The sequence below is a fragment of the Ursus americanus genome, chromosome 23 (genome assembly GCF_024610735.1).
Source record: "Ursus americanus isolate L20-20 chromosome 23, mUrsAme1.1.p, whole genome shotgun sequence".
Taxonomy (NCBI): Eukaryota; Metazoa; Chordata; class Mammalia; order Carnivora; family Ursidae; genus Ursus; species Ursus americanus.
In genome coordinates, this window is record NC_142149.1 from 31385695 (window position 1) to 31408595 (window position 22901).

General features: G+C 38.2%; 2 protein-coding genes across 4 annotated transcripts in view; both read right to left on the reverse strand.

The window, feature by feature from the left end:
• Positions 1–2688, reverse strand: part of RNF43 (ring finger protein 43) — a 64173-nt gene extending 61485 nt beyond the window's left edge. For 2 of the 3 annotated variants that reach the window (XM_045773125.2, XM_087854538.1), the window contains exon 1: positions 348–2688. In XM_045773125.2, coding sequence (XP_045629081.2) covers positions 348–599 — 252 coding nt within the window. In that variant the 5' untranslated portion in view covers positions 600–2688. The remainder of the gene's footprint in view (positions 1–347) is intronic. The other variant, XM_087854539.1, reaches the window with a different exon arrangement.
• Positions 2689–2733: 45 nt separating this feature from the next.
• HSF5 (heat shock transcription factor 5) overlaps positions 2734–22901 on the reverse strand; it is a 44821-nt gene continuing 24653 nt past the window's right edge. The window contains 1 exon segment of the mRNA XM_045773366.2: positions 2734–7185. Within this exon segment, the coding sequence (XP_045629322.2) occupies positions 7115–7185 (71 nt within the window). The 3' untranslated portion in view covers positions 2734–7114.

A 22901-nucleotide genomic window follows, 5' to 3' on the forward strand; every position in this document is an offset into this window, starting at 1 on the left:
ATCCTCATGTCAATTAAATACAAGTCCACATATTTCATCTACCAAAAAATAGTGTCCAGAATACGTCACTTGCAAAGGATGGCCTTATTACGTGGATCTAAAATGGCAATGTAATGTCAGAGTTAAAAATAACCAGATGATCTTCTAAAATGTGGAATTTTCTATGCTTCTTCTTTAGCATAAAATAAGGATTTGTTTTAGAACGCCAATAAGGCAGTATCCTTAAAAGACTAAACAAACAGAAAACTAAACAGCAGAAGCTCTTGTATGGTATTTGGTTTGAGAGACAAAAGAAGAAAGGCATAGTTCGAACAGATGGGAAGTGAAATATAATAAATTATCCTTACCTGCATTAATTTTCCTTCTGCTGGAGTTATTTCAGCAACACCAGCAAAAACACCTTCCAAAGTGAGATTCAGTTTTCCTGTGGGGTCCATTTTCAAGGGGATCACTTTGATAATAGCTTTCTGCTCCGCGGATCTTTCCGACTCCACCGCTGCTGCCGGGACCAGTCCTGTGCGTGCGAAGCCTGCCTGCAGGGTGGCCATCAGCAGCCAGGGCCAGAGGGCAGCCGGCTGCAGCTGGTGGCCACCACTCATGCTACCAGCCGCAGCAACGCGCTCCAGCCACGCATACTGCTTCCACCAGCCAGCTCCAGATGCAGCTTCTCAGAGCCAGACAAATGGAGGGAAAGAACTGATGCTTCAGTTTCTGAAAGCCAAGTCGTAGTGTTGGCCCTTCCTTTCTTTAAATGAGTATATTTCCAAGAACAGGTGGCACTCCTGCTCTGGCAGGGCAGACGGTGTTTTCAGCCCACTTCTGCTGCAGGTCTGTCATTTTCTCCCATCTTCACTGTGATTAGGAAAGATCTCACCACTTCTCTTTGGAATTTCCAACTTTGCTTGAGGTGGAATGTCACATCCTGAATCTTTATTATGTCAGTTCACTTGGTGCTGGTCTTCCATATGCATCATGTTGCTGAACCACTAAACCCGATGTTAATGAACAAAACAAGGCAAAGTAAGTAACGAAGGCCATGCGTCGAAGGTGAGAGTGAAAAACGCCAGCTCGGAAAATGAGGAGTTGGTCCGTTTTAAGCCGCAAAGTTTGTCAATGGTAAAAGACTAAAGATCACAGGGGGGAAAGGTGTGTGTTTTTTTTTAATGGAGAAGGAAAGGGTACGATACTTCAGGCTACACCTTGAGAGATGTCCAGGGATGCTATAACATGTATTCATAAAAGTTTCCACATTAAACTGTATTTCAGTGTAACCAAAGTTCTAGGCCCATTGCATTTATAATATACTTTTCATGAAGTTAAATATGCTATCATTTTTAATGTTCTATCTAAGTTTGCCCATAAATTAGATGCTAATTTATGTCTTCACAGATTATAGGATAATCCTGAGTATCACTGCCTTTTCCAATTTTCAGAATTAGAAGAGTATTTGAAAAGGTTAGCTTTCCAATTATTTTTCCCAGTTAAATGATATTTCTATCTTTATTTTCCGTTCTGTCTTAGGGATTCCAGCTTTTATGCTCCTGCTTGAGAATGCCAAGCGCTTGGATTTCCCATGAGATGTTTTTGGAAACTACTTTATTATCCAGATCTTATAATCTGTAATTTTCTACGTTCTTAAGTAAAACAAAGGACTATTCCTAACACGTTTTCAAATTCCTTGAGGGGGTGGGGAATATAAGATAGGGGGAGTAGGGAGGTGATTAGTCTACAGGCTCTAAGTAGAACATCCTAAAAAAGTAAAAATAAGCCTGAGTAGAGTAGATCTCTGCTATTTCTAGGCACAGCTGAGAATTTGGGTCTTTTTACAAACAAAATCTTAGTTCCAAGATATTAAAAATGTGCACCCTTAAGTAAATATAAATGCACTTCAACCACAAAGCCCGCCGTGTTCAGAGGTCAAATTAAAAAAAATCTTATAAAGTCTTCAGAATAAGTGCTGAAAAGCCAAGCAACTGAACATGAACCTGTTATATAGATACTTCTCTTTTGCTGAGGCAGAGGGAGAAAAATAAGAATTTCAAAAGAAATCTGCAAACCTGTTGCGCTGTCGGGCCCACCGGAATCCACGGGGGTGAAACAAATTCAATTATGCTTTTATAGGTCCTGCTCAAAAAAAGGTTTCAACTGCTTAACCAAGTACAGCTCATTCTTCCACCTTCTTACTCTGCAACCAGACCAGGGGCCCCACACTGCAGGTAGGTGCCGAGAAATTCCGCAGCCTGAAAAAATAATCCATGCAGGTCAAAGGCAAACATTGACTCCAGGCTTAGAGCTACTGTTCCCAAGAACTCTAAAAAGCACTTATAGAGGATCCAAAATCATTTCTGAAATCTCCTTTCTAACAAAAGTTCTTTTTCTCCCCGAACAGCGTATAAAATGATCAAATCTTGAGAGAGAAAAGGAGCAAAGGAGCAAATACATCAGCAACAATTCACTACCAGGAACACAGAAAATCCCAGAGGGAGAAAGCAGTATCTCTGAATCATGGATGGGCTTGGAAAGTTCGGAAAGATTCGAGTGCTTCCCTTCCAGAAAGACAATTCTGGATCAACTCCCTAGAGGAGGAAGCCTGTGGTTTGTAATTGGTGTTCTAGCTCTGACTCCCTCCCCTGGGACTGCAATCACGCTCTCTACCTGCTGACACAAAGTGAGGGTGGAGCAGCTAAAGGCCCCCACCCCCACCCTCCCACCCCCGCCCCGCCCCTCCTCCTGGCGAGCTGCTAGGGCTAGGGCTGGAGTGCGCGCACACTTACTGAGCCAGGCACGTTCTTCTGCTCTCTCTGCTCTCTCAGCTCCTCTACTCCCTCTATTGAGCCACAGCCAAACTGCACCCAATTCAAGGCTCAGTCACTTTCTCTAGGTAAGCAAGCTACGAGTAAATCAAGTCCACTCAAACAGATATCTAAGCAGCTTCTGCACCCAAGAGAACATACATGGTGGTATGAGGAAAGAAAGAGAATAAAATGGTGAAAACCCAGAACATGAAAGAGCAGACACAAGATTTTTTGCAAATATGAGTTCAGAAGGGTTTCTGCTCTTCTCGGGTTTTAGTGTCTATAAACAGCACGATGCTAGAATAGTGATCCAGTGCTGTGGTCCTTATTGCTGTCTCAAGTCTGCTACCCCGGCAAGAACCCTGTCTGTTTCACACATAGTTTTTCTTCAGCTTTTGCTTATTTAAATTCAGTAGCTCTTTTCTAAACTGTGCCTGTATGGAGCTTTTAGATCAGGGCGACACCAGAGGTCTGGAACCTGCTGTTTTCTTCTCACATCTTTGGAGAGTGAAATACTATGGATCACACCTGTGCCCTCAATGTAAGATTGCAAGTAAGTCTATGTCGTAAATATAAGCAAAGGGGTAAAATATATATGCTTCATGAGAAGCATGGAGGCAAAAGGAAAACCAATGTTTGGCTAACTACCACAATCATGAACTATAACCCTTTTAGTTACCTTGTCATTAGAATGCAAAAATTTCTAATATTTAATGTTTCTACAATTTGAATTTTCAGATTTACCAGATTATATTTGACTGTGTCCATTTTATTTTTGACCTATCGCCAATAGTATCTCCAAACTGTACAAATGTACAGTGTGAACGTGGTTAACACTATCGAAGTGTACACTTAAATTGTTTTTACACTTAAATTTTAATTGTGGTCAGAAGCATAGAAGATTAAAAAGTGTTTTAATTGTACAAATGAGAGTATACAAATTGATCATCTGTAAAATGTGGATAACAATAATTGCATTGTAGGTTGGTTATAAAACTTAACTGACATAATGCCTCTGAAAGCAAAAAAGTATGAGTGCTTTCTCCACCTTGAGCATCTTTCCCCTAAAGAAGGTTTATGGGAATAGTTTTAGCATTTTAGGCCTAATAACTGACATAGAGCAGAGAAATAAGCTCTAAAATAAATTCTTAATTTAGCACGTTTTCTTTATTGGTTGGACCGTAAGAACATAATGCAAGTATAGACCTTTACAGCTCTTGTCAAAAGAATTTTTCTAAATCTTCTATGGTTTTATATTTTTTAATTTTGTTTTATGTATATTGTGTAATAGTATACATAAATAATGCAAAATATACATCACCGTATATTTGATAGATGCAAAAACATCTGTAAACAAAAAGTGACCTACCTATGGACTTGCCTCAGCTGTTCCTGCTTGAAACTTGCAAAGGAGTTAAGAGAACTAAACAAACCTAAGAGTTAATATACACACTTAGTTGAAAGAAGGAAAAAAGTATAGATGTGGTTGCTCTCTCTTGAGAAACTCCAAGATCTAGGAATGATGATAATATGTATCATGAACCTGGGCATCCCATGAGATACTCAGGATCAAACCAAACAGCGCTATGTAGTTTATCTCACTGATATACTGTGCTTACTAGGTCACCAGAATTGACAAGCAAGAGAAATTATTCTCTGGCTTATCCCTCAGGGGTTGATATACCACAGCTTCCACAGAGACGTCATAAAGATGTCATTACTGTGGTAATGAAAGGCCCATCCATCTCACTGACACCTGCTACCTAATCTTACCCATGAGAATGACCATCTTTCAGGATCTATTTCCACATCTGGACTGACTAAAGTTACTGAAGACTATTCATCCTTTTACTTAAAACACAGGTTTCTATAAACAAGTCCAAGAACTGTCCTTATCCCTAATGGCATTTTAAAGATTCAATCTCTGTTCAATTGCAAATGAAAACAAAACAAAACAAAACAAAACAAAAACACGCTGACACTTCTTTTAAAGTTAGATTCTCTGAAAAAACAGAATGCATTCTCTTTTAAATTTTGCTATTATTAATAATAGTCATGACGACTGAGATTTCTATTGATCACCAATAAAATAGTAAAAACAAGTAAGACAAGTCCAGTTGAAACACTCACTTTATTGTTGACTGATTGAAATTTATCGTGCTTAAGGTGCTGAAATACTGAGGTGCTAGTCAGAAACCTTGTTAGTATGTGTCCGACCCTACTGGCTAATTCACACAAAGATTTTATTTTATCTTTTGCCATTTTTCCCAAGTCAGTGATGATAGCTTTAGTTGATAGGTAGCAGGCATGTGAGTATAGCAGGAGATCCAGCTCCTTAGTCTGTTGTATTCATATATAAAAAAGTTTGGAAAGCTGATAAAGGTATTTCATTAATTAAGCCTTAAAACCACTGAAACCAAATCCATGCCAAGGTTTCTGCTTGACACATGTTCCTCAAAAGATATTATTTCTCTCAACATATACGAAGCTAAAAAGGCATATTAAGGGAAGGAATGTCACCTACACAGTTTATCAGCTTCTCAACATGACAGAGAAAAGGCAAAGTTCCTTCATTTGGAAATTGGGTCTCCTCTTCACATACTCTGCCAAAATACATAGTCTGGCCAAAAGATGGAGGAGGCTTGATAATTTGTTCATCTTTTAAACCTTGCTAATAAAGATGAATAAATGCCCACCACATGGACATCAACTAGTCTAATCAGATGGACCAAACACGTCACTTTTCAGAACCTACTTTCATATCTAAACTGAGTCACTGCACACCAATACAGAACTCATCCTTTTCCAAAAAACTACTATCTCTGTAACATTTCTATGGTTTGACATCATTGGGAAGGCACAATGCAATTTAAGAAATGAATTGTTACACCCACAAAGAGTAGCATAGTATTTATGTCGTATCACTAAGTGCCTTTTCTTTTTAATTAGTTTCATATTCCTAGGCTTTCCTTTTGTTCCTGCAATTCTTATTAGGACAACTGAAACAGAATTCAATAAGAAAGTTCTAGCCGGTTTAAAAGACTTTAAAATCAGAACGTTCCTTGCTGTCATTGGATGAGCAAGTGAGGGATCAACCACAGAAAGAGGACACCCAAGATACCTCTCCTAAAAACCGGTCCCACAATCCTATTTGAATTTAGAATCCTACACAGGGGATAAAATAAAAATGTTATGGTCTATCCCACAATCCAAAATTCTTTCAGAAGCTTAAACCGGACATAAATTATTAAAAATGTCAGAGGTACAGCTTCTGTTAAATGACTACTAATCAGTTCTTCCCAAAATTGGCACACAATGTCTCATACGGATGAGAATTTATACATACTGAATATAAAAAGCTAAAGCAAGAAAAACGTCAAATCTCTTAATGTTTTTGTTCACACATTTTCCCCTTCAAAATAAATATCTTACACACGCATCCTTTATCCTTCTATCCTGCAATATTAATAAAAATATAAGGCTTTAAAACTTTTAAATCTACCAGCATTTATAAATATAATAAACCAGTTAAATACTTTTCTTTAGAAGATATTTAAATAAGTGGATATATAACAAAACCTTCTTACCATTTATGATAATGTATCATTAAAATTAAAAAAAGACATGAAAATAGAAGAATGCTCCCGTTAATATAAAAGAATCAGGGGCTGTTAAGTGTGATGGATGGTCCAAGTCCGGATGCCTTGCTTTTGAAACAGAATGCTGGGTTAGGAAGTAAGAGCATTTCCTGGTTAATCACTTAGAAAATTAGCTCTTTCTCAGAGTTTCTTCCCTGTAATTCCTGACCCATTTAGACCTGTGATCTTGGTGACCTCACATGCCTTTGTTTCTCACACAATCTTCTCTAAAAGGATCACACTGTGACTTGAAACAGATAGACTGAACTCCCCACTGGAGTTGTGCTGACTACGGGTTGAGAGTGGCAAGACAGCAAATCAGCGCACACACACAGATTATTCTCCAGTACATGGATGCAGCAGTTTTTAGATGCTTCTCGACTGTAACAGAAGGCCAGGACTTTTCATTTGAAAGGGATCTGGGCTGCAAAAAAGAAAAAAAAAAAAAAAAAAAAAAAGGCTGCTTGATGTTTAGTAGTTTGTCAAGGTAAATAATCTGAACTGAACAGCTGTAGTAAATACCAAAGTCCCAATTCTCAATTAACAAAATTCTCAATTAACAAAACAAAAATACTTTTTTTTCCTTAACAGAACTGAAAAAATCCCAACAGTGTGTCATGTGCAAGGCTAGTCTGCCTCCAGCTACAGCTAGTGCACGATGTCACATTTGTCATCCATTCCTCACTCTTTTAATTCTTCCTCCTTTGGAAAGTGCTCCTGCTTGCAGGCCACGTCCACCAGCAGATGAAGATCTAGAAAGAAAGAAAGGTTTGTTTACTCACTATTAGTTTCTCGGACTGTAGAGTTCGATAGATAAGTCTTCAGACAAGAAGAACAAGTTGCTCGTGTTTAAATGTAGAATTGGATCTAAAATTTTATTATCTCATCAGATTCTCAGTTTTTGGTCATTCCTGTACCTCTAAAGAACACAGGTGCAGCCCAGTTGCTAACCCAATGAGACCAACAAAGCGTACAGTTTATATCTTTTCAGTGATGTGGCTGAGCCTCTTTTCATTTCAACTGCCTTTTATTATCAGTGAAAATTTAAGGAAAAGTGTCAAAGGGATCAAAGTGAAATATACACACACAAATGAAAATTCCTTTCTTTGATTCTATAACAATGAGTGGGTGGGTGGCTCATGGGAATATAAAAAAGTCATGCCTTCAGAAATACAATGTTAAAATAAGTAGTCACTACTTTTCCAAAGTTGATTGACTCCATAAAATTTCCACTTACTGACAACACAGCTGCTCTCTTGTAGAAACACCTATCTGAACTGTCTGTAAAAAAGACACATACCCTTCATGGAAGTCAAGGGACAAAGAGGGTTGGTTCACCAAGAATGGAAAGAACTAGGGGCGCCTAGGTGGCGCAGTCGGTTAAGCATCTGACTCTTGGTTTCGGCTCAGGTTGTGATCTCTGGATCGTGACCTCAGGGCTCCGCCTCCAGCTCTGAGCTCAGCGCAGAGTCTGCTTGGGTTTCTCTCTCCCTCTCCGGTACTAGATTTTGTAATACAAAAAACTAAGACCGTGTATAGAAGTAGAGCTAAAGAGCCTGAGTAACACGGGCAGAAGTAAAAAGATCCTAATGTGGCTGCTAGACTCAAGCTAATTAGTTTACAACTTCTAGAGCAATATACGTACTTCTGGTTTATAACTTCTAGACCAGGGAGCACTTTCAGGTTTGTTTTGAAGCTTACGATTTTGCTGTAGTAGCGCCTGGGAATTAAACTAAACTATATAGCATGAGTCCTTTATTTAATTCTAGACACAGATTTTTATCATTACATTTCTAGAACATAGCTTCTGTGGGATTGACCGACAGAGCGGGCAAGAGAGCTGATTCAATAAAATAATCCTACCACCATATTTGAGAAAATCTAGAAAGCATATGGAATAGTAACTAATTTTTGCCATACTTTGTAAAAGGGAGACCAGACACTAGGGGCAGGTGAACTCATCTGGTGAACTACACTACAACCTATCCATAAAGAACAAGTGATTTGGGGCGCCTGGGTGGCTCTGCCTTTGGCTCAGGTTATGATCCCAGGGTCCCCAGATCGAGCCCGCATCCCTGCTCAGAGGGGAATCTGCTTGTCCCTCTCCCCCACTGCCCCCTGCTGGTGCTTCTCTCTCTCTCTCTCTCTCTCTCTCTCTCTCTCTCTCTCTCACTCTTGAATAAATAAATAAAATAAATCTCAAATAAAATCTTAAAAAAAAAGAGCAAGCAATTTATCCAGATGAGCATCTTATTTATCACTTAAAACTCCCTTCTTGTACATCCATGATCACAGCAGCATCATTCACAATGGCCAAAAGATGGAAGCAGTCCAAGCGCCCGAGGACGGATGAATGGATAAACAAAACGTGGTACATACATACAGTGGAATGTTAGTTAGCTTTAAAAAATTAGGAAATTCTGACACATGCTACAACATGGCTGAGCCTTGAAGACATTATGCTAATTGAAATAAGTCAGTCACAAAAAGACAAATACTGTATAATTCCACTTACACGAGTACCCAGAGCAGTCAAAGTTATGGAGAGAGAAAGCGGCATGGTAGCTGCCACGGGCTGCAGGCGATTATGGGAGTTACTGAAAATGGACACAGTTTCAGTTTAGGAAGATGAAAAAAGTTCTGGAGATGGATGGTGGTGACGGTAGTGCAACAATGTGAAGGTACTTTAATCCACTGAACTGTACAAAATGGTTAACGTGCGAAATTTTGTGTTATGTATAATTTGCCACAAAACAGTGCTTCTTTACAGTCTATATAATAACAAAAAACCGTACTGTCTTTTATTTATGTAACATCTTTTTTTTTCAAGTAGTTAAAATGCATTATCTTAAGGTCATTTAATTAATCCTGAGGAGTAAATTGGTGCCAGGAGCAGGAACCTCTACTCTAAGCTATATGGTTAACAAGTAAAGCCAGTGGTTTCTCAACCTTGTGCCACATTGGAATCACCTGCGGATCTTTTAAAAAATACTGAGGCCTAGGGCTCCTACCGCCAACATTCTGATTTAATCGGTGTGGGGTGCTACCTAGGCATCGGGATATCTAACAGCTGACCAAAAGATGTAGGAATAACACCTAATTATGAACATTCTCTAAACACCTCAGCTCCGTATCAGAAGAACAGGCCATATGGTAATAGGACATAGTAAAGGTAAAGGCTAGTAAAGCCACTAGAGATTCCACATGGGCAGGCAGACTGAAGAATAGCACCGATAAGCCCTCTGTTTTTTTTTCCCCAGTGAACAAATATCACTGATATCACGCTTATTAAGACTTTATCATATTGGGGGCGCCTGGGTGGCTCAGCCGTTAAGCGTCTGCCTTCGGCTCAGGTCATGATCCCAGGGTGCTGGGATCGAGCCCCGCATCAGGCTCCCTGCTCGGCGGGAAGCCTGCTTCTCCCTCTCACACTCCCCTTGCTTGTGTTCCCTCTCTCGCCGTCTCTCTCTGTCAAATAAATAAATAAAATCTTAAAAAAGGAAAAGACTTTATCACATTGATAGGTTCAAATGATGGAAAAGAATACACCAAAGACAGGCATGTTTAAAAAAGCAATGGTCTGTATGGCTCTATAACAGCCTCAGAATGAGTTATGTAAAGGAGTGTGCACAACAAACCCTCTTAACCTTAACGAGTGGGCTTTAAATTAGCATTTGGCACGCAGCTTCTAATAACTAGCACCTAAACATAGTAATTTTGTTAAAGTGAGCTTCCTTCATTAACAAAGCTGCCAGTCAAGGAGTCAAGAGTATAGAGACCAATAAAAATACAAAAAGACATAGACTAGCCTGGTGCTACTAGAGGTTTATATGACTTCATTTAGAAGAGAAGCTTGTGTACTCATCAGAGAAGGTAAGTATTTGGGGATTACAGGAGCTCAGCTGGTTGGAGAGCTGAAAGGCCTTGAGGGACAAGAGGCTGCATCTACTTGTTTGGGAATGTTAATTCCCACCGAGAGCACCCTCTAGGGTTTAGGGATTATTATCTTAATGAAGTCTCCTCCATAACCCAATAGCTACAAAATGGGAAGTCCTTTCTTTAGGAATGAATTGAACTTTGCTTGTAAACATTCACTTTCCCTTAACCAGAAAGTAAATATCCCATCAAAACAGGAGTATAGATTTTACCATAAGATTAATATTTGGCTATATCCAGTTTAGGGTGATATCATTACAGAAATTGGTGAAACATGACTGAATCTAATTTTCTTTACCCCTGGTATTTTTGATCCCAAACGTATTTCCTGAAGTTAACATGTGCTCAAAAAGCCTACACACAGCACGGCAATGACTGTGATTGACAATCTCCTTCTAACAACACACACATCTATTAAAGTCAATACAATCTGGATACTTAATCAACTTGAAGTCTCTTACTTGAAAAAAAAAAATTCAAAGAAAGCTTGAAATGTGAGAAGATGCTCCTACTTAAGCAGGGCAGACACATTTTCAAAATAATTCAGTTCCAGAAGGGCACTGAGAAATCCTGGAATACAGGATGCCCCTCTTCAATGGGATATTGAGCAACACAAAGACATTCCAACAGTCAATGTGAGAATCATAGTATTTCAGAATTTGGAGGCAAAGCAGTCTTTAGAGGTGAGTTCATGAAATTTCTTTATTTTTATCATAAATAATGTATTGTGGAAGTTGAAACTTTGTTGAGGGGAGATACTTCTAACGATAGTGACAGTTGAAATTTAAGTGATACTTTAGGAATTTTACATCTGGTTCCTATCATTACTACTTTAATCTTGGAGTTTAATATCAAAATAAAAAACATTTGGTCATCTATGAGAACTAAACTGAACACTAGCCGACTTTGAGGCCTCCTTAGTACCTCCTTACTCTCTTAAGTAAGAGAGCTTCTCTGCTCATCAAGACTCAGAAGCTAAGGACAAAACTTTCTAATACAGGTGCAATAGACTAAATGTTTATCTCCCTGAAATTCATAGGCTGAAACCTAACCCCAGTGTGATGGTGTTAGAAAGCGGGAACTTGGGGAGGTCAATAGGTCATGAAGTGGAACTTTATGAATGATATCAGTGCCCCTGTAAGAGATCCCAGAGAGCTCCCTCATCCCTTCAGCCCTGGGAGAGACAGCAGGAAGATGGCCGTCTATGAACCAGACAGCAGGCTCCCACCAGACACTGAATTTACTGTGCCTTGATCTTGGGCTTCCCAGCCTCCAGAACTGTGAGGAATACATTTCTGTTGTTCATAAGCTAGCTACTCTGTAGTGTTTCTGTTATAGCAACCTAAACAGAATAAGCCACAGAGGAGGCAAACTTGTTCTGTAAAGAGCCAGACAGTAAACATCTTTGGTTTTGTGGGCCCTATGGCCTCAATTACAACTGCTCAGCTCTGCTGTTGTAGTGTGAAAGCAGTCACAGACAATACATAAATGAATGGGTGTGGCTGTGTGTTCCAATTAAACTTTATTTATTACAGACACTGAAATCGGAATTTCATATCATTTTTACGTGACATGAAATATTTTTCTTTTGGTTTTCCTCCAGCCATTTAAAATGTAAAAGCCACCTTAGCTTGCAGGCCATATAAAAAAACAGGCAGTGTGCTAGATTTGGTTCACAGGCTACAGTTTACTAACTTGTAGCACTCACTAGGGCTATAATCAAGAGAGATTGAAACAGAACAGAAGATTTCATCAAATAGAATATTGTTGTAATAGTTGTAAAAAAATTATCTTTTCCACAAGAAGATATACAAATGGCCAAGAAGCATATGAAGAGATGTTCAACATCACTAATCATTAGGGAAATGCAATCAAAACCACAATGAGAAAACACTTCACACCTACTAGGATGGATGTAACAATAATAAAAATAATGGCTGTAACAATAATAAAAAGTGGAAAATAACAAGTGTTAATGAGGATATGGAAAAATAGGAACCCTTGTACATCGCTGTAGGCAATATAAAATGGTGCAGCTGTTATGGAAAATAGTTTGGCCAATAGTTAAACACAGAATTACCATATGACCCAGCAATTCCACCCCTAGGTATATACCCAAAAGACCTGTAAACAGATACTCAAATACCTGTACACGTATGTTCACAGCAGCACTATTCACAATAGCCGAAAGGCAGAAACAGCTCAAACGTCCATCAGCAGATGAATAGATAAATGAATTGTGGCATATACATATGATACAATATTATTTCACCATAAAAAGAAAGTTCTGATACAAATGCTACAATTTGGATGAACCTTGAAAACATTATGCTAAGTAAAATAAGCCAGACACAAAAGGTCACATATTGCATTATTTCATTTATATGAAATATCCCAGAAGAGATAAATCCATAGAGACAGAACACAGATTGGTGGCTGCCAAGGGCGTAGGGTAAGAGGCAATGAAAATAACTGCTTAAGGAATATGGGGTTTTCCTTTGGAGTGATGAAAATGTTTGGGAGCTAGATAGAGGTAAAGGTTGCACAGTATTGTTACTATACTAAATGCCACTGAACTCTGCACTTTAAAATGGGTAATCTTATGTTTCGTGAATTTTATCCAAAAATGTATATTTTCTTATTAATTTGAAATGACCAGACAAAAAGACAGGGGAAGCAGAAAATGGCTACAAGAAGTGAAATTCATAACCAAACATTCCTCGGTTTTAAATGTCAGAGCATAATAACAAGATATGAAATGGCATCTTAGTAAGATAGACACGATTCTTGGTACCAGAAGAATAGAACTGTAGAGGACGCTACAGTGTCCCTGTCGTACTGAGCGTGGTCCAAGCCGAAGGCATTGTTCAGTAAGTACTTGTTAAAAGAAACCTGAGGGGTGGTTTGACTCCTCATATGTTTAAGACTTATCTTTTGGTGGCTAATTAAAAGATTGCTCAGAGAGACAGAAAGTAGAATAGTGGTTTCCAGTGGCTGGGGGGTGAGGAGGACTAGGGAGTTATTGTTTAACGAGTACAGAGTTTCAGTTTTGCAAAATGAAAAGAGCTCTAGAGACAGATGGTAGTGATGGCAGCAGCACAATGTGAATGTGCTTAATGCCACTGAAGTATACACTTAAAAATGGTTAGGATGGTAAACTGTAGGGTATGTATATTTGACCACAATTTTTTTAAAAGACTGCTTTTTTCCAAGGATTTTTTAAATCTTACATCAGTAAGAGTGGGGAAAAAAGCAATTCATTCGCTAACAAACACTGAGTGCCACAGCTAACCCCTAGGTGCTGAGGATACAGCAAGTAACAAAATGAGTCCTTGCCCTCATGGAACCAACCATCAAGGGGGAGAAAAAGAATAAACAGAAGATGTCAAATAGTGATAAGTCCTATAAAAGAAAACCAAAAAGGGATAAAAAGTAGAGACTGAGGGAGGGCAGGACATGGGGAATAGGGTGCTATTTCAGATAGCACGGCCAGGAAGATTTCTATGATGAGCTGGCATTGGAGGAGAGAACTGAATGAAATAAAGGAGCCAGCCCTGTAAATGTCTGGGTGAAGCACATTTCAGGCACAGAGAACAGCAAGTGTGAAGGCAAGAACGTGCCAGGTGTGTTCAAAGACTATTGAAGAGACTGCTGTGGCTGGAAGAGATGAGGGGACGCGAGGTGGGAGAAGATGAAGTCAGAGCAGTTGCCATGAGCCAAATCACTCAGCATCTTGCAGACCATAGTAAGTAAGGATTTTTAGAGTTTATTCTAAATGTGATGGAAAACCACTGGAAAAATTTAAACAGGGAAAGAATTAATGTTTTAAAAGGATGATTCTGCTGTGTGAAGAAAAGGCTTTCGGGGCCAGCAATGGAGCAGGAAGACCGGTTAAGAAGCTACCGCAATCATCTAGGCAAGAGATGGTAGTGCTCGGACCATGGTGATAGCTTGCAAGGGTGAGGAGAAATGGTCAGATTCCGGATCTACACTGATGTCAAGCTGACAGAAGTTGCTGATGGGATGGATGTGAGAGAAGAGAGTCAAGATTTTTGGCTGACTAGAGGTGATTAGAGGTACTACTTCCTAAAATTAGTAAAATTGGGGAAAGGATGGAATATTCTAAGCTTGGAACACCTGTGAGACATCCAAACAAAGAGGTAGCATAGGCAATAACGTATGCAAGTCTGGAGTTCAGAGGATTGAGACTTCAGATATAAATTTAGGAGCCATCACTATAAAGATGATAATAAAAGCAATGAGATTGGTTGGGATTACCTAGGAACTGACGAAGAAGAGAAGAGGCCCAAGAATTGAGCTCTGGGACTCATCAATAATTAGAAGTCAGGAAAGACAAAGAAGAGTCAGTAAAAGAAACTACGGAGTGGCCAGGAAGGTGAAGGAAAACCAGGAACGGGTGATACTGCAGAAGCCAAGCGAAGAAAGTACTTCAGGAAGGGTGAAGTGGTCTGTTCCAATGCCACTGAGGCCTAGTAAAATGGGGACTGAGAACCTGATAACATGGCAGTCAATGGAAACCTTGACAAGAGCAGTTTCATCTGAGTAACAGGAATGAAAGCCCAAATGAGGAAAGGATATGCTTTCAAGGAGCTTTTCTCTAAGGGAGACACAAAAATGGAGTAATAGCTGGATGGAGGTATGAATGAAGGAAAGGTGAAAGAATTTCTTTTATCATAGAACCTACGACGGCATGTTTGTATGCTGATGGGGATTAGCTTACATAAAAGGTGAAGAGTGATTATTAAAAAGTAAAGGGGGATAACTGTAAGTGCTAAGTCCGTAAGTACACGGGATTCTGTACACGAATGGAAGGATGGGCCTTTTCCCATTGTAATAAGAGGAAAGGCAGACTGTAGGGTTACAACTGGACGTAGACTGATAGGGTTGCTGGTGGGAAAATATGAAAGTCCTCTTTTAGCTGCTTCTATTTTCTCAGTAAGAAACAAGGTTACAGCTAAGAATGTAAAGAGGACGTTGGAAGTAGAAGCAGAAAAGATATGGTAGAGTGGCTTTGGAAAATGGGGAGTATACTAAGGAAATATTATAGGATGCTGGCAACACTGGGAGCCCACGTGAATTTAAAGTGACATCACTCATTTGAAAAATATTTAACAGTAATAAACATAATAATATATATTACGAAAATGATAATTATTGCTAAAATTCCATTGCTACCATGTGCTGACTACTCAGCACTATACCAGGCTGGTTATATGTTTTATATCATCATCATTATCTTCATTTTATAGATGAAGAAACTGAGGTTCAGTAAAACAATATACCTAAGATTACCATGGTAAATGCTTCCAGATTTTAATTTAGAATTTTTATTTAGGAGTGCCTGGGTGGCTCAGTAGGTTAAGCGTCTGCCTTTGGCTTAGGTCATGATCCCAGGGTCCTGGGATTGAGTCCGCATTGGGTTCCCTGCTCAGTGGGGAGTCTGGTTCTCCCTTTCCCTCTGCCCCTCCCCCTCACTTGTGCGATCTCTCTCTCTCTCTCAAAATAAATAATAAAATTAAAAAATCTTTTAAAAAAAGAATTTTTATTTAATTTAGGTTTTAATTTTCATGTAGGTTTTTCTAAAACCCAAAGCTTTCTTCCTACCAACTACGCATACTGCCTCCAGTAGACAGTACATAAATCTAACACGGACTTTGGTTAAGGTCCTCTGATCCCACAAAACCCTATTATACAGCCATGTTTTCATAGACCATTAGGTTAAGTTCTATCAAGGTAGAATAATTTTATACTTCATTAATTGTATTTCTGCTTACATTCTCATTACAAAAGCTAACTTTTTAGCAGAGGTTCTAGTTTAAGCATAAGTTGTTTACTCCTTGCCCCTAATAAATGGAAATGTGATTAGATGTCCTAATAATGCCAATATGTCACAACTCTTCTTTTTCACAGCCAAGGTCACTTAAGACTCGGCTATCAACATCACCGACCAAAGGATAAGATTTTACTTAGGGGAAAAAAAACCAACATGAAGAGTTAATAAAGATAATTAATGTGTTAATTATTTTATCAGTTACACTTATAACAATAATAGTGAAAGAGATGAAATTATTATTTTAACAGCAGGTACCAGAATTCCTCATGGAGAAGTTACCGTCTTTGTAGAGACTGTATCTTGACAGGTTGTTTTGGGTGGGGAAGATAAGGCCTCAAAGACACTAGGAAATAAATGAAATACCTAACTTCTCTCCTTAAGTAAGAAAAAAAAAAAAAAGACCAGAGAAGAGAAGGTATAGGGCCAGTACAAGGGAAGACAACAACGTGGTGAAGGCCATAGTGATTAGTGACAAGAAAGGTGAGAAAGTGGTAATGTGACTGAAGGCCTTTTAAAAAGAAAGGTGGAGGGGCGCCTGGGTGACTGGGTTGGTTAAGCGTCTGACTCTTAATTTCAGCTCAGATCATGATCTCAGGGTCATGAGACTCCTTGGACTCCAAGCTCAGGGTGGAGTTTGCTTGTCCATCTCCCTCTGCTCCTTACCCAACTTGCTCGCTCTCTCTACCCCAAATAAATAAAATCTTTTTAAAAAGTGAAAACATAAAAAGAAAGATGGATAACATTCCATTTAAAATTATTGGCAGTATTCTAAATGCAAACCCTTTCTACCTCTCCTTCAGAAAACTGTTGAACACATACAAATGCCTAATGTAAATGCTTGGGGGAGGGTGGAAATCAAAGGACGAGCGCTAAGTTCTACATCTGGTTACAGCATGGAGCAGACAGGAGAGAAGAGTTGTTAGAGGTGAGAAATGGATGAACTGGAATTACACAAACAGAAACTTTAAACGCCACTGTAAGCCCTAGAAATTCTACAAAATCTTGGAAAAATATATATTTTTTAAAGATTTTATTTATTTATTTAACACAGATAGAGACAGCCAGCAAGAGAGGGAACACAAGCAGGGGGAGTGGGAAAGGAAGAAGCAGGCTCATAGCGGAGGAGCCTGATGTGGGGCTCGATCCCATAATGCTGGGATCACGCCCTGAGCCGAAGGCAGACGCTTAACCGCTGTGCCACCCAGGCGCCCCTGGAAAAACATTTTAGGTGTGGGATGAGTTTAGCTTGAGTCAATCATATCTAAACCTCAAAAGTCAGGTTAATAACTGGGATATAGGGGCGACTGGTGGTGCAGTCAGTTTAGCGTCTGACTCTTGGTTTTGGCTCAGGGTCATGAAATCAAGCCCTACATCAGGCTCCACGCTCAGCATAGAGTCTGCTTATGTTTCTCTCTCCCTCTGCCCCTCCCCACTGCATGCGCTCTCTCTCTCAAATAAATAAATCTTTAAAAAAAATAGCAACTGGGATATAAATATTTTTTCAAAATATTCTTTAAATTGCCCATTCTTATTATCTTAATGCTTTTATACTTATACCATAGGAACACTTTAAAATATTTAAACACTCTTTAATATTTTTTCTTTTTTCTTCAATTTAAAAAATCTAGAAAACACAAAAAGGGAGTGAAAATTTCCCATAATTCCACCACTGTGTATATTCATACACAAATTGAAAGGTAAAAAAGTACCTCTCTACACCTCCAATTCTACTTTCCCAGAGGTAACCGTTGTTACATGAATCAGTTTTATCATATACTTCCCTATTTTTTTCTATAATTATATAATATATGCCTTTTTTTTTCTAGAAAGGAGGTTGTCCCAGACATACTGTGCTGCAACGTGCTTCATCCACTTAACATATTATGAACACTTACTATCTTTCCGAATAACAACATTATCAAGCTACTTTATATTCTTAAATGGTTGCACAGTATTTCATTACGTTAATTTTTCATATCTAGGTCCCTCTTGTCAGGCATTTATGCTTTTTCCAATTTTTTTGCTATCATAAATGACACAATAGTAAACTCTATAGGAGAGATACCTAAGAGTGGAATTCCTAAGTCAAAGCACACAGGAGTTTTAATTATTTACAGATAATGACTAATTGCCCTCCAAAAGGCTATACAAATTTATATTCCAGTTACATTATAGAAAAGTTTCCTTTTTTCCTAAACTTTTTTTTTAAATTTTTTTGTTGTTTGTTTTTGTTTTGTTTTTTTTAAGGATTTTATTTATTTATTTGACAGAGAGAGAGACAGCCAGCAAGAGAGGGAACACAAGCAGGGGGAGTGGGAGAGGAAGAAGCAGGCTCATAGCGGAGGAGCCTGATGTGGGGCTCGATCCCATAACGCCAGGATCACGCCCTGAGCTGAAGGCAGACGCTTAACCGCTGTGCCACCCAGGCGCCCCACATCATTAGTATTTTATTTACTTTTATTGGGTTGCCTTTTTCTTATTGGTTTGTAGAAGCTTTTATGTATTATGAATACGATACTTTATATTTTGTTGTAAATATTTTCTTGGTCCATACAACAGAGACTTCTAGTTGTCTCCTAATATTTATTCTCCTTTTAAATCATGGTGGTGATTAAATGGGCAAGTGGTCCCCAGCTAAAGACGACATTTCCAAGCTCCCCTGCAGCCAGTTTGCCCGTGTGACTAAGTTCTAGTCAAACTGGTGTGAGCATAAGCGATGATTATGCTCATAAAAGGAAAGGGTATTTATAGCAGGCTGCTGGCTGACATACTGACAGAGTGGTGAGCTGTTTTTAACCACGCAGTACCTGAAGGGCTACCAGAGCGAGTGCCACGTCGGCTCTCGACAGCTTATTCTCAGACTGAGAAGAACAAGCTTCTAAACTGCTTAAGCTACTGGTTTTTTGTTTTGTTTGTTACAGTAGCCTAAGTTATATGTGGACTAATACAGAATTTGGAATCTAGAAGTGAAGTGCTGCTACTATTCAAATTAAAATACGTGGTATTGGTTCAGTAGTCAGACAGCAAGTAATTAAGATACAGCAGGCTAGAACACTGATGATCTTTGTAATCCATATCAAAACATTTGATAAAATTGTTGCTGTGATACTCTGGAAGGCAGACCACATGCCAAGTAACCACAGGGGGAAAGGCTGACAAAAATTCACAGTCCTAAAACAAGAGATGAACTTGTAGAGGTAGCCAGAGTACAAGCAGAGATGGAAGGGAGTGTTTCTCTGCCTCTGGTTGGTAACCTATTGTCTAGAGTTCAGTAATTTGGATTATGCACCCAATTGCTTCATTATTCCAACTTGAAATAGCGGTAAGAGGTCCTCAAGCTTTTCTCAAGTACTACCGATAGGCAATGAGAGAGAGCTCTGTGGCAAAGATCAGATTAAGGATGCTATCTTTCCAATGAAACCCATTCTTTTAGATGATCTCAATATAGGTTCCATTAGGTTGAATGAAGGGGATGGGCAAAGTATAGACAGTAAGTAAAATACCAGACTTGTCAGGTTTAAAAACTACCTAAATGAGATCCCTGTTATAATTCACATCTGGAAAATGACCAAAGGCAAACAAAGCAGTAGTCTTTTCTCTTTTTTTTAAAGAATTGAAATTCCAGTTAAGTAACAAGCCTGGCCTGCTAAGATGTGTGACTGTTCAGACTCTGAAGTAATCCTCAGGCCTTTTAGATACACTCTAGCAAAAGTAGGCAACAAAAACTGGATTGCTCCAAAGAAATGTATGCTTCAGAAGTCCCTGTCTGGCTCAGTCTGTAAGGCATCTGCCCCTTGATCTCAGGGTTGTGAGTTTGAGACCCACATTGGGTATAGAGATTACTTTAAAAAATAAAATCTTAAAAAAGAGAGTGAAGAAAAGAAATGTATATTCACCAAGGACCACATCAACATAATGATTTGTATATAACAATAACGTGTACCTTTTTATTGCTGAGAAGTATTCTGTTGTTGTATGGATATACTGTAATTTGTATGTAATTCGTAATTTGTGAGGCGTGTATCTTTAACTTAATTCTTAAGAAAATGCCAAATGGTTTCCAAAAATGGTTACACTATTTTTTAATTGCCACTAGCAATGTATGAAGAGTTCTAGCTGCCTCATCAACACTTAGCATAGTCATGTTTTTTTCTTTAACCATTCTAATGGGTGTGTAGTGATATCTCATTATAGTTTAAATCTGACTTCCCTAATGATTAAACATGTTACATTTCTTCACATGCTTATTGGCCACTTGTATATCTTTTGTGAAATATCTGTTCATATATCCTTCCCATTTTTGAATTGCATTGTAAGAGTTCTTTCTACATTCTAAATATGTCCTTTGTTTGATATATGCGTTGTCAATATTTTCTTTTCATTTTCTTAATGTTGTCTTAATGGTGTCTTTCAAAGAGCAAAAGTTTTATATTTTGATGAAATCTAATTTATCAATCTTTTTCTTTTTTTTTTAAAGATTTTATTTATTCATTTGACAGAGATAGAGACAGCCAGCAAGAGAGGAAACACAAGCAGGGGGAGTGGGAGAGGAAGAAGCAGGCTTCCAGTGGAGGAGCCTGATGTGGGGCTTGATCCCAGAACGCCAAGATCACGTCCTGAGCCGAAGGCAGACGCTTAACGACTGAGCCACCCAGGCGCCCCATCAATCTTTTTCTTTATTAATCATTGTTTTTTTGTGTTCTAAGATATCTTGGTCCACTCCAAAGCTTTTCCTCTTATTTTTCTTCAAGAAGTTTTATATGTTTGGGTTTTATATTTACGTCTGTAATTCATTTTAAGTTAATTTTTATTTATGGTGTGAGATATGGGTCAATGCTAATTTTTGTTGAAAAGACTTTCCTTTCTCCACTATATTGCCTTGGCACCATAGTTGAAAATCAATTGACCACATATGTATGGATCTATTTCTGGATTATTTTGTACCATTCATCTATATGTCTATCTTTTCTTTTCACCAATATCAAATTATTTTAATTATTGTAGCTTTATGGTAAGTCTTGAAATCAGATAAAATCTCCTCTAGCGTTTTGTTCTTAAAGATTACTTTGGTAATTCTCTGGCTTGTGCATTTCTTTTTAAATCTTAGAATCAGCTTGTAACTAAAAAAAAAAAGTCCACTGGAATTTTGATTGGGATTGCACTGAGTTTATGGATCAATTTGGAAAGAACTGTCACTTTAAGGAAATTGGATCTTCTTATCCATGAATATGGCATATCTTTCCATTTATGTCTTCTTTAATCGCTTTCAGCAAAATTTATAGTTTTCAATTTTGTTCAATTTATTTCTAGGTATCTTACGATTTTGGTCTTACTGTTATTTTTTAAATTTCATTTTCCAATTGTGCGCTGCTAGTTTAGAAAAATACAATTGATTTTTGTTTATCAATCTTATGTCCTACAACCTTGCTAAATTCATGTATTGGTTCTAGCAGTTGCTTTGCAGATTCCCTAGATTTTTTTTTACGTAAGTAATCATATCATCTGCAAATACTTTTACTTCTTCCTTTTCAATCTTTATGCCTTTTATTCCTTTTTCTTGCCTATTGCAATGGTAGGCCCACCAGTACAATACTGAATGAGTGGTGAAAGTGGGTATGCTTGCCTTATTCCCAGTCTCCAACGTACATAGTTTAGTCATTCACCATTAACCAAAATCTTTGTTATACTATCTTAGAGATGTTATTTATCATTTGAGAAATTTTCTACTATTCCTACTTCATTGAGAGTTTTACTATGAGTAAGTGCTGAATTTTGTCAAGTGCCTTCTCTGCACCTATTGAAATCATCATAGAGTTTTTCTCCTTTATTCTGTTACTATAACAAGTAACATTGTTTAACATTTGAAAATCGATCAAGCCTTACATTCCTGAGACAAACTCTATTTGGTTGTGGAGTATTATCCTTTTAAAATATTGTTGGACTCAATCTGCTAATATTTTGTTAATGATTTTTGCATCTATATTCATGAGGATTCTACTTTAAGAAAAGTCTTTGATAACCAATTCAACTTCTTTAATAGATGCAGGGCTATTCATCTGGCTCTTGTGCGAATTTTGTTAAGTTGTATTTTTCAAAATACTTGTGTCTATTCCATTTAAGTTGTGTTCACTGATGTAAGACTGTCCCCAGTATTCTCTTGTTATCCTTTTAATATCCATAAATTCTAAGGTTTGTAATCTCTTTTTCATTCTTGATAGTTATGATTTGGGTTCTCTTTTTTCTTGATCAGTCTAGCTAGAGGTTTGTCAATTTTGCTTATCTTTTCAAAGAGCCAGTTTTATATGTTAATTTTCTCAACTGTTTTCTATTTCCCTGATTTCTACTCTTATTTTTATCATTTCCTTCCTCATGTTTACTTTGGGTTTACTTTCCTCTTTTTTTTTTTTTCTAGTTTCTTATAGTGAAACTTCAGATCACTGATTTTAGATCTTACTTCTTTTCTTTTTTTTTCTTTTTAAGATTTTATTTATTTATTTGACAGAGATAGAGACAGCCAGCGAGAGAGGGAACACAAGCAGGGGGAGTGGGAGAGGAAGAAGCAGGCTCATAGCGGAAGAGCCTGATGTGGGGCTCGATCCCGGGAACACCGGGATCACGCCCTGAGCTGAAGGCAGACGCTTAACTGCTGTGCCACCCAGGCGCCCCAGATCTTACTTC